Genomic DNA, 18,231 nt, shown 5'->3' with positions numbered 1-18,231 from the left:
GAAGGCCGTGGAGCAAAGCAAGGAAAACATCAATAAACTTCAATCTGACGTGTACGGAAAAGACTCTGAGGTTTCTGCCCCCAGTAAGAGCTCAAGGCATCAGAGCAGAAACTGAGCATGGCTCAGGAGGAGCTGGCTGTTAATCAAACCCATCAGTCAGGCTTAGAGTCCCAGATACAGGACTTGAAATCAGGCCGGAGCTTGCTGGAGCAGGAGGTTGCCAAACCTGACGAGAAGCTCCAACAGCAGGAGCAAACCCTGAAGGAACTACAGAAGCAAAAGGGTCAAGTTAAGGAGGAGCTGGACAAGGAGAAGATGCAGGACACTGGAGAAAAAGACTGCCTCAATTGGGGCCAGAACCAGTATGGACAGAACTTTGGGCAGCAGCACCAATGGACGCAAACGGACTGAAGAGGAGGAGGGCAGGACCCCAGAGAGCGCTTCAGGCCGTGGTTTACCCAGAACATCAGAACAGGAAAGTGATGAACACACACACAAACACACACATCTACATACACTGACTCAGAATCAAGAGAAACACACATATGAACACATATCCACTCGTTGATTGACTGAGAAATGATACACACACGCGCACACAAATCGAAATGCTGATTCAATTCACTGAGAAGTGATCCACACACACACATACATACACACGCTGATGCAATGAAGAATGCTTTACTAACAAATGCTATGCTGATACGCAAAATGCTGCACACAAACGTCCAAATACAGAATTTGATACAACAACAAGAAGCCATTGATTGTTTATTGGTTAAATGCATTTCATGTCACCCAGAGGGCATTTGTGTAGATTTAGGGGACAGGGTCTAAAGCAGTTTGGTTATGAAAACAATGTCTGTGAGTGATGTCTGTCTATGGATCAAGGCCTCGACTGAATTGTTTACTGTGCTTCACACAGCCTGATAAGGAGCAGTGGTACAGAGTGAAAAATGATGAATTAACGGTGTGAACCTTATTTTGGAGCGCCACATTTTTGTGATTGAGATTTAATTGAAGGAGGAACATACTGAGAAAAAAAAAAAGAAAAAGAAAAGGGGGCCAGCCCTTGGATTTACGTAAGCATCTCACGTGTATTTAACACAATTACCTCAGGCTTTAAAGATCTGTACAAAATTCAACAACTCAATTTGTTCTCATTGAGATGACACGATACAATCTAGTAAGAGTGGTTAGTTGCTGAACTCACAATTCACAAGACCGCATAAGATTTCAAACTGCAGGAAAATCACTGGAGTTATAAGAGGCAGACAACGACACACACACCACATGCATGCTATTGCTATTTATTGTGGATTAACCTGTCAAGGGCAAGCACAAAAGAATTCTGCCTCAAATACAGGAAATCATAGCTTCCCTGTATTTCCTACATTGTTGGCATGCTGGTGAGTGCTGTTGCTACACAGTAAGAAGGTCCTGGGTGCAAGTCCACAGTCTGGTTAGTTTGCAGTGGTTTCTCTCTGGGTATTCTGGTTTCCTGCCACAGTGAAAAGTCATGCAGCTGTTAGAGCTAGGTTAATTGATGATTCTAAATTATCCGTGAATGTAAGTGTAAATGGTTGTTTGTTTCTAGGTGATAGACTGGTGACCTGTCCGGGGTGCACCCTGCCTCATAACCTATCACTTCAGGGTTATTTCCCAGCCCTCCTGCAACCAGGATAAAGATAGGAGGATGGTAGTTGGTGTAGACCCATTCAATTTTTACGGTAACCAGAATCTAGACTTTGTTGAACCGTATGCAATATGAAGACAACATGTAGTATTTAAGGGACCAAGTAGAATTTGGATAAAAGTTATTGAATAGTGTTGAAATAAAATGACAGAATTGTGAAGGATTAAAATATTCCAGGAGCTCAACTTACTCCATCAGAACATGTTTCAATTGTGTTTTATGAACACAAAATGAACACAAGATGCACAGGTTTACTGAATATGAAAAGGTTGTGTTGATTTAACTCAGTTGTTTAAGTTTCTGCCAAAGCAAAACATTTGTGTGCAACCAGTGTCCACTATTGACTGAAATAAGTCCAACATGTTTTTTGTCAGTGCAAAAAGGAGTTACGGTACCTGTATTCCTACACAATATGGTCCCTGGACAGAGAAAAACTTTCTGGTGAAGTTTTGGTTGATTTTGGGTTTTGCTTAACACTAGGTTGATTTTATCAGTGAGGTTTGGATTGTTTTCTTTCTCTAAGAGAGAGAAAGATGATTTTATGCTTGGACATGTTTGCAACGGGCCCCAGTATTTGTTATTATATGAGTATTTTATTGGTTACGTTTGTTTTTGCTTTTGTTACAGTGCACTGAAATAAGAACATCTTAGAGGAGTGATCCACCGGTGGTGATATTTTGGTATTTTGTGAGTTCCTGATTTAATAAATCAGCTCTTTAATCCAGGCCTGAGAGATTGAACTTTAAAGTGCTATAAAACATGATTACTAGAAACAGTCGCAAAGTGTTTTTCTCCATGATTATAATGGGCTTGGGAGAAATTCACTTATATGGGACATTGATCACATGAGAAGTCCTGAGGCTAAAAGGATTGCAGCGAGTCAATCCAGTCAAAAAAAAAACAAGGAACTGTTTTCCCTTTAAAATGATGACGTCATCTTGCTGGTGATGGAGCCTTGAATAGGTTGCGCGTGAGACTCCATTATCAGCAATATCTGGTATGAATGTGTGTGAATGTATGCATGTGACTGGACTGTGATGGACTGACGACTAAAAGTTTTAACTGACTTGATACTGAGACAAAAACGGTACCGACTTTAGGATTAGTAAATGTCCACAAACAATTCACCCAGCCTGTAAAAGAAGGGTGGATGTTTTGTCTTGCTTTGTTTTGTTTTTGCAGGAGCAGGAGGATAAGAGAGAGCAGAGGGGGAGAATGTAGCTTTACATGAGTGTGAACTGCAGACTTAACCCTTTGGTTGCTAATTTTGAGTTACTGATGTTTGCATTAAGAAAATTGTGTTTTACTAGCTGTGTTTCGATTAATATATCACATTATATTGTTGGGAATGTTAAATGCTAAAGTGAAGAAAAGCTTTGATTTCACTCATGACTGAACAGGTTATTATTAACCATAGCAGGCCACTGTAAAAAAGCCAATTAATTTTGATAGAGAAAAAAGCAAAAAAAAAAAAACTCTATTGATGTCTATGAATAACAGGGGAATGATAGACTTGTCACATTCAAAATAGAGATATGTAATGACAAACCCTGGTCCAAGTCATTTAGGTTCTCCACTGAAATAGTCAATAATTTAGAAAAGTAGGATAGAACCAACAGGGGCATGTGCTGAGATGTGGTGCTGCACAAGAACAAGAGCAAAATAAAGAAAAATTATTGTGTTTAGCTTTGATAAATTCAAATTAAAATGTACCATTACACTCAGAGGATCAATATGAAATTCAATATATGCTAATTTTGTATGAAGTACATGACTGATAACTGTTCTGTCCTGAGCTTTTGTTCTTACAGCACCCACTTGACCACACCAACAGTTTCTCGCCATCAAAAGGGGGTACTTGCAAAGAATAGGGAGGAATATCATCAGAAGTGGGAAAGGTAAGCCCCGATGGGGGTGATAACATCACTAATTTCACGTATGGTCAAATTCTTAAAATTTGACCCCAAACATGAAAAATTCTTCAAACATTTAGAGACAGAGTGGAGTTCTAGATAAACATAATGCAGCAAACCACATAAGGATGGAGTGTTGGAATCAATAAGATGGTGAAATAACACGCAGGAAAAAATGTTGATCATGTTGATTATGTTTATTCCAGTGTGCAGGGATTGGCTAATCTGACCAGGAAATGTTATAAAATGGATTGTCGGAACAGTCAGCGTTAAAGTCACCTTTGACAGTCCAGACTAAGATGGCGTTGGACATCTTCAGGGTGGAAAAGGGTTGGTGTGACCAAGGTGTGGTTTGGCTTGTTGTATGTATATTACAAGATGATATGGCTCTGGATGGACCAGTTACCAGGGCATGGAAGGAGGACAGACTCATTAAATGAGGAGAAGGAATTTTCTGGGGTTGGAGATCCTCTGGGTGAGTGGTTGACTAAAAGCATGCAGAAAATAAAAGCTATCTTTTGTTATTGATTGGTAATAGACTGATAATTGGCCACATTTACAGCTGTATTGACTTGTTGTGGACGTAGTCTACTTCATGTTTAAACACTCTAATTAGCAGATTGAAAATAGTGACATTAAAGAAAGAATATGCAGCGCCACCCTGTCAAATGCCAGTGACGGTGGGGGGCTCAGTGATGAATCAGGTGAGCTGGATTCATGGCTGAATTAAAACATAGATGCCCCTGCTGTGGTCAGTAAGGGAAAAACAGGGGGAAATAAAATTGAAAAGAGGCATTTATAAATGTTTATGTGTGAAGTTTATAAACGGGATAAAAAGCAGGTGTTTTACTGTTATTTAAGCATCAGCATTATTGTTACATCAGAATCATATAACAAGCATTGCATTGAACATTTATTGAAGCTATTGACATTACATTAACATTTGTATTACAGTGATTGTTATAACCTCATGTTAATCTTCTATTTACAGGTGTCAGAATAATCATAGGATCTTTCATTGCAGGTGTAACCATGATCATCTTTATACATATTGCAGTTTGTTCCTCATTAAAGAGTTGTGCTCAAGTTAATAAGGGATAAGGGACAGTTGACTCGAGGAGATGAGTTGGAGTCAGTGCCTGTCCTCGAGAAGGAGAGAATGTTCCTTTGCTGTGTCAAAAGTAGCCAACAAGTTCATATTGAAGTGAAGTTCATATTAATACAGGTTTTGTTTGTAGACAATTGTGAAGACGCAGGCTCTGGGTGGAGCCAGGAGTTGAACAGATCTAACATGACAATTAAATTGAGTTCATTCCTTGGCACAAGATAACAAGACCGGAGCAACGACACTGGATAGGAGAAAGTCTGATACTTTCTAAGATATGAGGTCACTAACCTTTTCTTTTAATTTTCTAGCTCCGTTGAATTGACACATGGGAATGTGTCAAAAAAGGGGGGGAAGTTGAGTTTTAACATCAAACAAGGGTTATATGAACATTTTTATGACTTCATTTGTGTTTTAATAACTTAGGTATGGTAAAACTTAAGCTAATAATGACTCAAAAGGTTTACAGATTTTTTAGAGAACCCGTGAGAAGCATGAATCATTATTTCCATGTTTAAGCATTAATCATTGAAATGAACTGAATAGCGTTTAGAAGATAAAATGCCTGTGTTCACGAGAAGCTGAGTACCACACTGGAGAGGAAACCGTGGGACGGTAAGCGGAAGGAAACACATGATTTTTGTGAAAAGGGGGGGACACGTGTTAGAATTAAAAATGGCTAATTTGTTTTTGATGTCTTTTATTAGAATGAGTGGTTTTAATCATTTTCATACACACCTTGCAAATGTGCTTATAATGAGTTGGCACTCGGTCTTTTGAAGGTCATAAGCTTCGTTCGGCGATAGTCCGGACTGATAAAGTGTAGGAAATGCCAGTGCAGCGGGCTAAATTCAAACACGCTTACACACACATACACTTAATTAGGATAAGTCCTTGGGACATTATGTATATTCTAAACCAATTCTGAACCTCCAAAAGATCAGTAGATAACAACATTAGATTGTTAGAGCTAGGAAGAGAGGTGTTTTGGTTTTCTGTCTCTTACAGAGAAAGGAACAGACACCAGACGAGGTCACAGATATACGAGCATCCTTCGCAGCAGAGACAGACACTGTGACTGCTGAAACACCAACTGGGTTCAAGTGTCATGGCATCTTGGGCTCCAGCTAGTCACCTCAAAAGGATGGATCCCATAAACACAGCAATAACCATGAAGGGGTTGGCGGAAATCCAGGAACACCAGACCAACGACGTTCGAGAGGCTCTTGGTCAAAAAGGGGAACACAGCATATATAATTTCCTTTTTGTCTTCTTCTGTTTTACTGGCAGTTGGCAATAGACTCTGTGCACGAGAAAATGCTAACTTCCTGGTTTGAGACCGGATGTGGGGTTGTACATTTCTGGTAGCTTTACTTTGCGGTCAATGGCTACTGCGAAGATATTCTCCAAAATCATGTCCAAAACACGAAAACAGAAAGATGGCGTTAAGTTACAAAGAGCAGAAGGTGGGAACACTCACCACTGTTGTGTCATAAAAAATCTAATGATCAATTTTGACGTTAAAAGAGTTTAGATCGATCAGTTGTTTACATCACTCAACACAAGCAGAACTGCATTACAAAATCAGAAGACACATCGTCCACATTCAGAAGCACATCTCTGTATAATGACTGGTCTTATGATTTAAACAGGCAAATGTTCAGCATTCAAACTACAGGTGAAGAATAGTCAAACCAGATGTTTCCCCGTTATGTCGAGATCAGCTAGTCAAGGACACACCTACACAGCATGTTAACAAACCATGAAAAAAAGCCACACAAAAAATGAACGATTGCTGGTAAGGGTTTCTATACATTAGTATTTACAAAGGGTATGTTGTGACTTACCTTCAAAATTACAGTGGTCCCTCGCTATAACGTGGTTCACCTTTCACCTCGCTGCTAGCAGTGTGACTCTGAAGTGCAGTGCTGTATGTCCACGATGTCCACAAAACGTTTCACACCGTCAAAAAATAAAATTGGCAACTTGATTTCACCTATCGCTGGTTATTTTTAGAACATAACACCCGCGATAAACGAGGGACCGCTGTTTACAGATACTGAGAAATATAACATTTGAATCCCTTTTCTCTTTTGCTCTGAGGCGCCGGGGAAGAATATCGACAAGTCGATGAACATCATTTACAGATATATTGGGTAAATGCCCGAGACATCTATAGAAATGTAAATCGCCGCTTGATTCATTCATTTGCTTAACTTGTTTTGGACCGTAAACCAGGCGCGAATAGGACACCGGAAACAAAGCTCCCCACAGGAGTAGCATATGCTAACGTGCACATAGTCTATTCATTTAATTAGAGGAAGAAGTACTGTCCTCTATTGGAAGAGAATGTAATTGTTCTGTCCATTATTCACACCAGTCGCTTAGAGTACTAATCAGGTGAAACCAGATAATCTTCCACGGCATACCTGATCATTTCTCACGGCACAACTCTGTGGCACGGCACAGTGGTTGGGAAACACTGTCTTAGAGGACAAGAAGCAGAAGTCTGTATTTCTATTTCAGCTGCTGAGTTGGAGAGTGGAGGCAGAAAAATGCCCATCACCTTATTAAGAGGTGCCCAGCAGGTATAGTGTGTCATAAGTTGTGTGGATGAGGACCCTTATGCAAATTCACAGGCAGAAAGAATTCCTCAGTTTATCCAGGCTGTTTCCAGGCTGTACAAAAAGGAAAATGATGTAGCCAGTTAAGAGAAACTGCGAGCAGCATTCAGCTCAAGAGCACCACCAACCTCGAGACCATGAAACTGCAGTTGAGCTCACAAAGCAGAACCTGGTGGCTTCTTTGTGCACGTGTTTCGAGCAAACCCAAAAACAGTATATCAGCACAAACACCTCATACCATCTGTCAGCACGGCGGTGGAGGGTCACTGAGTTGATACTGAACTCTTCCATATATCAAATTATTCTAGATTCAAATGTGAGGCCATCTAACTAAACTGAGTGATCAACAGGATTATGAGCCCAAGCACAGCAGCAGATCTCCAAAAGAACAGCTTAAAAAAAGTGCCAATGAGTTGCAGCGGCCCAAAGTCCAGACCTCATCCTGTTCACTTGGCCGAACGTTGTCAGACTGAAGAAGTCACACACAGTTCTTAGTACTCAGTTACTGTGTCTCTAGCATGATGGTCTGTGGACCTTCAGCTGTCTCACGGGCACTTTCCTGCTCACTGTGTCAAATTTTCAGTTATTCCTCAGCCTTTTTAGTGTTAATGGTTCCTGCAATAAATGTAGTTTGCCTATAGCTAAAAAAAAAAAAAAAGCCCCAGAGTTTTCTTTACTGATGTCAGTTTTAAAGGATTACACGCTGCTACACTTGTGGATGAACTGTGTTCATATTATTGATGTCTGTCTTTGGAAAAAGAGACTGAAATCTCAGTAAAATTACATGTTCACATAAATAACATAACATTAATTTAATATATTAGAACATTTAGCTCAAGGCCTCGGAGAACAAAAGAACAGCCTCAAACAGGCACAATCATGACTGCAGGCTCGTAGTCTGGTTTTTCAGCGTGTACATTAGACACGTTTATTTCACAGACTACACACTGCTCAGGGAAATGAGCCTGATGCTCTTCTGCTTTTTCACGAAAATCAGATGAATTAGCAGTTATCACTTCCTGTCGGTGATGTAGCAGAGACCGACAATCATCACTAATTACAACAGAAGCTTAGGAAACTAGGAGGCACGCAACTACTTTATTCCAATAAAGTTGGGATGCTGCGTAAAAACTAAATAGCAAGAGTGAAATGATTTCCAAATCTCCTAAACCCGATTTAGATTCACAGCAGCTGCTGGACTTTGTCCCAATCTGATATCAGCTGCTCAGCAGTCCTGGGTGTTCGTTCATGTATTTTTGTTTCATGATGCTCCAGATGTTTTCAGTTGATGAAACGTCTGGATAGTTTAGCATCCACAGTCTTTTACCAAAAGCCATGCTGTAGTCATAGCTACAGTTTAGCATCACCCCTGAAAAAGATCTGAGATGTCTGAGTTGGTGCATATGTTGCTCTAAAACCTGTAAATAAGTTTCAGTATTGATTGATTTCCAGATTCCACAGCCTCTGATGCACTCCATACTATCAGAGATTCAGGTGTTTGAGTTGATTGCTGATAACAAGCCAAATGGTCCCTCTCCACTTTATCCCAGAGAAGACAGGCGTGTTTCTAGATCATGCTCACATGTGGCTTCTTCTTTGCATTGAGCCTTAAATATGAATCTTTGGATGATACAGTTTCCTGTTCAAAGTCACTTAAATGACTTATCTTCTTTTTTAGCTCATAGAGGAGAAGAGTTTTTAGTCACCTGCTGTCATGTAAGCAGAGCCTCAGAGAGCTGTGAGCATGACTGCAGGCTCGTACTGTGGGTTTCCTGCCTGCTCACTGAACACGTATTTTCACAGGTCACACACGAATCTGAGAAACGAGCCTGAAGCTCTTCTGCTTTCTCTTCTTGCAGTGAAGGTTTTTTGTCCTCACAGTGAATATAAAAGAGAACGAAGAGCAGAGACCTCAGAGGATCACACGTCTGTCTACTGTAAGTACACCGACGCTGCATCACTTTATGTTTTTGTCTTGATTACTGTGGTGGAGAAAATTTAAATAACTTAAAGTAACAGGTGCAGTTACAGCAGGGACTGTTTCCTATTACTTAACAATTAAGAAAGTGCAACAAAATCTAAAAGTCACACTGAATCTAAATGTCATGTTTCAGAGTTTTAGATTCATCATTTTCTTTTTATTAGAATTGTCACGGTCCTGGGTTTTTGGTCCAGGGTTTTGAGTTTTGGACTGTTGCTTCAGAACTCTAGTTATCTGTTATTCATATCGTAGTTTGTAGTAACTTTGTTTTGGACTGATTGAACTAGCAGCAGTGAGAACATCGGACTCACATTTGACCAAGCAATGAGTTATTTGACACCCTAAAACAAACATGTTGTGTTTGTTTGTTGATATTTTGCTGATATTTTCTAAAATCTATAAGCTGATTAATAGTTCAGACTGACCAAGTTTTATCTTAGTCAGGCTTGTGGGCAGTTCTCTTTATACTCAGTAGATGGTATTTTTATACAGTTTGTATCAATACAGAAAGCAGGGGAACCGTTCCCATCAGAAACATCCCTTATCCCCAACAGCATCATCATCAAAACATAGTAAATTAAAGGAATCAATCCAAATCACAAGAAGATAAAAAGGCAGGTCAAATTATTCTGAGGTCACAATGACAACAATGCACAGATGGGAGTGAAAAGTCCTTCTGGGAACCTAAACAATCGACAGTTTCAGTAAAGACCAAATTCACAGATCAGCTGGTAAAAAAACCAAACAGACAGGATAGCTCTGGATCATATTCAAACCTTCTTAAAGAGACATGTCTGTCTCTTTAATGGCTGCATTTTCACACAAATTTCTATTTGTTTCGTAACAGACACTGACTGATACTACAGAGCAAAAATAAACAAAAATAAACTTCTCCCAGTAAATAGAATACTTTCAGTACTGTTTCTCCTCAGTGTGAGCAGTCCAAGCAGTTTCTTTCTAATTCACACACACATTCATTCAGTGCTTCTACTTAACTTTCACATACTCACACAGGTACCATCCATCCTTCTATTTTCTTTTGCTTATCCAATTCAGGGTTGCTGGGGGGCTGGAGTCGACCCCAGCTGCCATAAAGCGAGAGATGGGCTAGAACCTGGACAGGTCGCCAGTCTGTCGCAGGGCTCACACAGATCATACAAAATAAGGATTAAGCATAATTTGCATTAAACTGTGCGCATACTAAAGACCATACTAAAAATGTTTGATTCATCTAAATACTGGAAATGGAAAGTCCAACAAATACAAATATCATAAAGCTGATAAAATACCCGTGTCCACACCTGTCAGTGACAATGAGCCTCTTTATTAAATACCAACAGTAGCTTTTAAAAAGCAACAACAACAACATTTGTTGCTGCAGACAATTAGCAAATCTGTCCCATAGTGTGGACTAAATATAAAACCAAGCCTGATGAATATCACTTAGCAACGATTTTCACAGATGTTTAACCTCACAACCTTTGTTCTTACTCTCAGGTGGCAATTTTATGAAGCTGTTTCAGCACGACTGAGGACATAAATTCATTTTAATAGTAAGTAACTATATGGAGTAAACTTGTAATAACAACTGTGAAATCTCATAGCAACCACTGGTCACTAGAGAAACAATGTTTATTCCCCAACCAGTAAAAGAGTGTTTGCTGCAGGTTGTTGCAACAAGAGTACTGCACAAAAAACATCCCTGCAATTGCTTTGGTCACCAGCAGATTACCACAGTTGCTCTTAGTTTTCATATAAGACATCAGCTGTTTTGGTAGTGAAATTGTTTAAATGTATTTGCAACCAATTTCAACTGGTAACTGCCATTTTCAATGAGTCAGGAAATACACATTTTTCCCTACCAAAATAAACTACACTGTTTTTTTGTTTTTGTTTTTAACGGGAAATGCGTAAACTAAGAAAACCCTAAATGGTCAAAAGTGATGTGGTTTCTAGTTTGGTCGTCCTTAAGGACAAACAACAAAAAACATAAAAAGCAACAGATGTTATGGTCCTGAGTCTGGTGACTCAGTGCTGTTGATTATTAATATTCTTTGATTCAGTTAGTTTCTCATTATATCTTCTGATGTCTAGTTCTCTGCTTTCTAGTTCTCTGCTTTTGCCTCTATGCCTCCCCTGTGTTACACATCCCTCATCTAGTTTCTTGTCTAGCGTCTCCTTGTCAAGTCCACATCTCTGTGCCTGTCTCCTGTTTCCTGTTTTATTTTGACAGTCTTATGTCCTTTCTTAATGTTTTCAGTTTTGCTTCCTTTTCATCTCATAATGTCACATTAGTCCCAGCTGTGTTTCCCATTCCCTCATTACTCCCTGGTGTAATTAAGCCCAGTGTTTCCCTATGTCCGTTGTCACGTCGTACCCTCTCAGTGCTGTGTGTTTCTGCCGTGCTCTTGGTTCACATTGTTGCTTCTTGTCAGTTCCTAGTTTCTAGCTTCTGTGTTTCTATTTTTCTAGTTTCCTGAGTTCTTAGTTTTCTAGCTTCTAGTTGTGTTTTGTTCCTTGTATTTAGTGTTCAAGTTTATGCAGTGCAATAAAAGCTGCCTCCTTTCATTCATCCCTCCGTGTCCTGAGTCCTGCATTTGGGTCCTACATCCTGCCTGCCACAAAGTGTCACATGACAACAGTAAAGTGAGAACAGAAAACTGACAAACTGTTTCTGATTACTTCCAGTTCACACTGAGCCATGGACTCTAAATCTGGTGATACAATGAAGATGGCAGCACTTGGCCGGCCTTTTGGCCTGGGGATGCTGTATGACTGCCGAAGCGATAAACTTGTCCCTGGTAAGATTTAACCTGTCACATCTGAAGTTTCAGTATTTGAAGCTATTTTAAATTCTTTTGCTTTTGTAATCGATTTAGGTAGCACAGTGGTTAGCACTGTTAGCTTACAGCAAGAAGGTCCTAAATTTGAATCCATGAGGTTAGGTGAACTGATTATTCTAAATTGCCAATGGGTGTGAATAGTTGTATGTCTCTCTGTGTTAGCCCTGCGACAGACTGGCGACCTTTCCAGGGTGAACCCCACCTCTTACCCTATGACAGCCATTACTCCAGCTGTCCATCATGTATCACATACATGATATCAAATAATTCACTGTCCAATTGATCTGAAGGGAGACTCTGTCCACAGTGACCAAAACAGTTTTTATAGTAGGCATTAAACATGATTTTAACACAAGAAAGTTGGACGTGTGTGTGTGTACATATGTGTGTGTGTGTGTGTGTGTGTGTGTGTGTGTGTATATATATATATATATATATATATACACACACACACAAAGGCACTCATTAATAAATAGCTGGAAAAGAAACATGTGTAGTTGTAGCAGTAACCAGTGTGTTAAGTGGATGCGTTGTACAGGGAGCCACAGGCAGGAAAGATTTCCTGTGTCGTTCAGTGGTGCTTTTCGGTAATCTCAGACTCTCACTGAACGTGTTCCTGTGACTGACCAGCATGTCATGGAGTGGGTGGGAGGTGTTATCCAACATTGTCTTTATCTTGGACAACATCCGCCTCTCCGACACCACCTTGAGGGAGTCCAGCTCCATCCCCACAACATTACTGGCCTTACGGATTAGTTTATTGAGTCTATTGGCATCTGCTACCCTCAGCCTGCTCCCCCAGCATGCAACAGCATAGAGGATCGCACTGGCCACAACAGACTTATAGAAAATCCTGAGCATTTTCTGGCAGATGTTGAAGGACCTCAGTCGCCTCAAAAAATAGAGACGACTCTGGCCCTTCCTGTAAAGTGCTGTGGTGTTTTTAGCCCAGTCCAGTTTATTGTCAATGTGTACTCCAAGGTATTTATAGTCCTAATTGAGCATTGCGTGGCACATCCGACATACTGTTTTACTTTAGTCCATGACGCGCTTACCTTCAGGGTCATACGTCACATGAAAACCAAAATAGTTCCAAATGCCAGATCTGAATGAGGGCGGGGGAGGTTCCATTTGCCATGTTGCAAGGAGAGCTTAACTTCTGTCTCGCTAGCTTGCCCTGCGCTCAGTGAATCTGCGTTCGACTACTCTATATATAAACACATATACATATATATTAGGGATGCAACGATACTCATATCGATATTGAACCGTTCGATACAGTGCTTTCGGTTCGGTACGCATATGTATCGAACAATACAAAATGTTTAATTTATTTTATCAACTTTCCTTCTGACGATGCTGTCTGTGTTGAGCGCTCAGTGGATCTGCCCTCGACAGTGCAGCCTAGGAGGTGAGCTGGCTTCATGATGAATGCACAGATGTGGTGCAGAATGTGCCGTGAAAATTTAATAAATGACAAATTAAAAAGGCATGAACATTTTTTTTGTATCGAAAAAAATATCGAACCGTGAATTTTGTGTATCGTTGCACCCCTAATATATATATACATATATACATATACAGACAGACAGACAGACAGACAGATAGATGTGTGTGTGTGTGTGTGTGTGTGTGTGTGTGTGTGTGTACACGTATGTAGACGCCAGGTCAAGAGGGAGATATCATTAGCCCCACCCGAGATTGGGTACCAAAGATAGGGTATCGCCCCAAGGTTCCAAGTTAAACATTGGCGTCCCATTACAAAAACCAAATCAAGTCTTTTGATATTATTACTATCATTGCCTAAAATGTGTATTATGAGTTGAGTGTTGACTGAGATGCAGAGCCTGAACTCCAGAGTTTCTCCAGTCTCCAAAGTTTCATTTACTATTTTTGTGATCATCACAAAAAAGACAAAAAAACAAAGTAATTTTTTAAAAAAGAAATTAATAAATAATAAATAAATTTATTTTAGAGCGTGATTTAATTGATGGAGTCCTGGTATTAATGTTTTTGCTTCTTGTTTTGCAGGAATGACTCTGTGGGATCGTGATGAGCTGATGAAAGATATAGCAGAAAGATCAAAGCCCTCTAATGAGTTTGAAATTGTTGCATCTGAATCAATTTCTGGCAAATCTTCAGCTCTAAATGTTGAAGCTTCACTGAAGGCAAGTTTCTTAGGTGGGCTGGTTCAGGTTGATGGATCTGCCAAATATCTGAATGATAGTAAATCTTCCAGAAATCAGGCCAGAGTAACACTGAAGTACAAGGCAACCACAAAGATCCAGGAGCTGTCCATGAATCATCTTGGAAGAGGAAACGTGAAGCATCCATATGTTTTTGATCAAGGCTTAGCAACACATGTAGTCACAGCTATTCTTTATGGAGCACAAGCTTTCTTTGTGTTTGACCGAGAAGTTTCTGAACACGAAGATCATCAAGATGTTCAGGGCAACTTGAAGGTGACCATCAAGAAGATTCCCTTACTTTCTGTAGAAGGTGAAGGTTCCCTGAAGATGGAAGAGAAGGACAAAGCCAGTCTTGATAAATTCTCCTGCAGGTTTTATGGAGACTTCTGTCTTCCACAACCACCAACAACCTTTCAAGGTGCAGTAGAAGTCTACCAAAGCCTGCCAGGATTACTAGGAGCTCAAGGAAAAAATGCTGTACCAGTGAAGGTCTGGCTGCTGCCACTGACAGCTTTAGATTCTTCTGCTGCTAAACTCGTCCGTCAGATCAGTATAGGATTAGTTCAAGAAGCACAGAGAGTCCTGGAGGACTTCAGTGAGCTGGAAATGAGGTACAATGATGTACTGAGAACCAGCACTGCACAGCAGTTCCCACAGATTGGTAAAAAAATTAAAAGTTTTAAAGAAATGTGCTCTGAGTTCAAACTGGAATTCCAACAAACTTTGGGCAAGAAGCTTCCATCAATCCGAGGAGGAGGAGAAGAGGAAGCTGAGCTTGCAGAGATCCTGAAGAAGAGACATTCTTCACCTTTCAACAGCAAAAACCTGAATGAGTGGATGGACTGTAAAGAGAGAGAAATCTACACTTTAATGTCTTTTACCAGCAGGATGAAAAACACCAAAATCATCTCATCTCAAAATGATCTGTACAAGGAAAGTCTGAGTGCAGAGCATGTTGTGTGTTTTGTTTTCACCTCTCTGGGAAAGGATGAACCGTACCTCTCAGCTTTATCACAATACTTAAGAGGAAAAACCAGCTCAGACATTCAAGATCCTCACACTCATGATGTAGAGAAGGAACAATGGTACGCCTCAAAAGAAGTAACAGATGAAATGAGGAAGAAAGCAAAACTCTTCAGTGATTTTGCAGAGGCCAACAAGGAGAACAAGAACATTAAGTTCCTGACAGTGGGGTTAACTAATGAGACCCAGGAAGGTTCCAGCATCTACCTTTATGAAGGTGGATTTGCTGTCAGTGAGAACTTTGAGCCTCCTTCAAAGCCTGAAACTGTGACAGCAGCTGACATAAACCACAACAGTGTGACACTGAAGATTTCTCCACCCAGATTTGGAGCAGAGAACATCACCTCCTACTCTGTTGAGCACTGTGTCAGTGGAGAGGATGGATGGCAGCAGAAGACAGAAGCAAAGGCTGAAGAAGTCACAGTGAGAGATCTGAAGCCAAACACAGAGTATGTGTTCAGATGCAGAGCAGTGACCTCAGCAGGTGTCGGGCCGGATAATCAAGTTTCTATTAAAACAACTTCAAGTGGCAGAAACAAAGAAACATGTTTGGCAGAAAAACTGAGAGATAAAAGTGAAAAGATCAAATCTGATTCCCCCACAGTTTACAAACTGCCTCTGACAGAAGAACACATGAACATATATGGATGCAAGAAGTTTAACCTTGGAGAAGAAACTGAGGGGCAGAATCGTACAATAATACTTTTTGGAGCGACAGGATCAGGAAAGTCCACTCTGATCGATGGGATGATCAACTACATTGTTGGTGTCGAGTGGGAGGACAGTTTCAGGTTTAAATTCATTAATGAGGATCAGTCAACATCACGACCTCACAGTCAGACCTCTGAAGTCACTGTTTACAAAATCAACCACCAGGATGGATTTAAAATCCCGTTCTCTCTGACCATTATTGACACTCCAGGCTTTGGAGATACAAGAGGCATAGAAAGAGACAGAGAGATCACAGAGCAGCTACGTAATCTCTTCTCTGATCAGGGTGGTGTCACTGAAATCGATGCTGTGTGTTTTGTAGCACCAGCTGCTCAAGTGAGATCCACAACACAGAAATATGTGTTTGATTCAGTGCTCTCAATCTTTGGCAAAGATGTGGCAGAAAACATCAGCATTGTGGTGACATTTGCAGACAGTCAGCGACCTCCAGTTCTAGAGGCGATCAATGCTGCAGGAGTCCCATGTCCTAAAACAAAAGACGGGCTGCCGGTTCACTTCAAGTTCAATAACTCAGCGCTGTTTGCAAACGACAAAGGAGACAGAATGAGTGATGATGATGAAGAAGGAGGTTTTGATCAGATGTTTTGGAAAATGGGGACAAAAAGTATGAAGAAGTTTTTTGCTGCTCTGAATAAAATAGAAACCAAAAGCTTGACACTGACAAAGGAAGTCCTCAGAGAAAGAAAGCAGCTCGAGATTTCAGTTGAGAATCTGCAGGAGCAGGTGAAACTTGGGTTAGCCAAGCTTGAGGAGATAAAAGAGACGAGTGATAAACTTAACATATATGGAGCAGAGAGGAGGCGATACCTGGGAATGGAGAAGATGATTGCTGAAAAACTGGAGGCTGAATATGAAACGTTACAGGTTGAAGTGATGAAACTGATGGAGAAATCTTCTAAGTGTCTGAACAGACTCAAAGAGACATCACTGAAGACAAACCCTCTGTATATTCCAGAGTACATCGACATGCTTATTGAAGGAGAGAAATCTGAAGTCAAACCAGGCTGGAAGAGACGAGTTGAGTCTCTGATGTCCATGAAGGAAAAAGCAGAGCTCATGGCTAAAATAGAGGAAGGAGAGAAACTCCTTCACTGAACATTCATGTGATCACAAAGTAGAACGAGAAAAAGATCAAGATCAGTTTGAACTCAGTCGACAAAGACAAATAACACATAAAAAATCTCATATTTACTGTTTGCTGCCTGATAAGATCTCATTTTAAAATTGATTTATCTTTAACATAGAAGTGTGATTATTGGAGTGGACTTTACAATGTTCAACCTTTTACTTTTTGTTTTCAGCATATTTTATGTTTTTTATGTCATATATAGTTTAATGTGTTGATTTTTATGCTTTTATTTAAAAAGTGTAATTTTACTTTTTGTTTACTTTCCTGTAATTTTTCTGGATTTTTCTGTAATTTAGTTGCTTCATAAAACACAGTAAATGTTTATCAGCTATCAAACGTAGTTTTACTAACTCACAGGTGTCATTTACACATTCACAGCTTCATTTTCATTTACTTCCTGTCCATTCGTTTTTAAATTTACACTCAGTAACTTAACACAGTGCTTGTAGTTCGGCCAGCAGCCCAGCAGAGGGCGCTCCCTTCCAGCAAAGTCCTCAGTAATGTCTGACAGTGAGGCAGCATGAAGAACTTCAGCCGTCTGAAACCAGCTCGAATGTTTCCAGTAAAGCTGTGCTCCTTTAGTCTCTGTGCATTTACTACATTACACATTATTTTATTAGAATCATTGAATCTGGCAGTTCTGAGCTCTGTATTCTAGTGATGGGATTTCCGTCTCTTTTTAGAGAACCGGCTCTTTCGGCTCCGAACCGGCTCTTCAGGTTGTTTTGTTGCTTTAATTTATTTATTATTAACAATAATATAAAATTATGCACAAAAAGAATTACTAATGTAAAAAAAAAGTGGTTTTATTTATATATGTTTATATATAAATATATGCGGTGGCATGTACAAACTCCAAAACACATTTCTAGCGTTAACTGAACTTCCAAAACAGCTACCTAGATCACTTAAATTACACAATTGAAAGCATGTGTGTATTGTTTGTGTATACACAAGCACTCATATATATTCAAATAATAATAATTTTTAAAAAAA

General features: G+C 40.0%; 1 protein-coding gene across 1 annotated transcript in view; it reads left to right on the top strand.

Annotated features, from left to right (window-relative positions):
* The first annotated feature begins 12,020 nt into the window (after window positions 1-12,020).
* LOC148097247 (uncharacterized) overlaps window positions 12,021-18,231 on the top strand; it is a 31,590-nt gene continuing 25,379 nt past the window's right edge. Inside the window, exons 1-3 of the mRNA XM_087832380.1 lie at window positions 12,021-12,120; window positions 14,194-15,887; window positions 15,930-16,829. Of these exons, the coding sequence (XP_087688506.1) occupies window positions 12,021-12,120; window positions 14,194-15,887; window positions 15,930-16,829 (2,694 nt within the window). The remainder of the gene's footprint in view (window positions 12,121-14,193; window positions 15,888-15,929; window positions 16,830-18,231) is intronic.

Source organism: Neolamprologus brichardi, chromosome 18 (genome assembly GCF_056152115.1).
Source record: "Neolamprologus brichardi isolate AB-2024 chromosome 18, ASM5615211v1, whole genome shotgun sequence".
Taxonomy (NCBI): Eukaryota; Metazoa; Chordata; class Actinopteri; order Cichliformes; family Cichlidae; genus Neolamprologus; species Neolamprologus brichardi.
The sequence above is the reverse complement of the archived record's forward strand: the minus strand, read 5'-3'. Positions and strand labels throughout refer to the sequence as shown.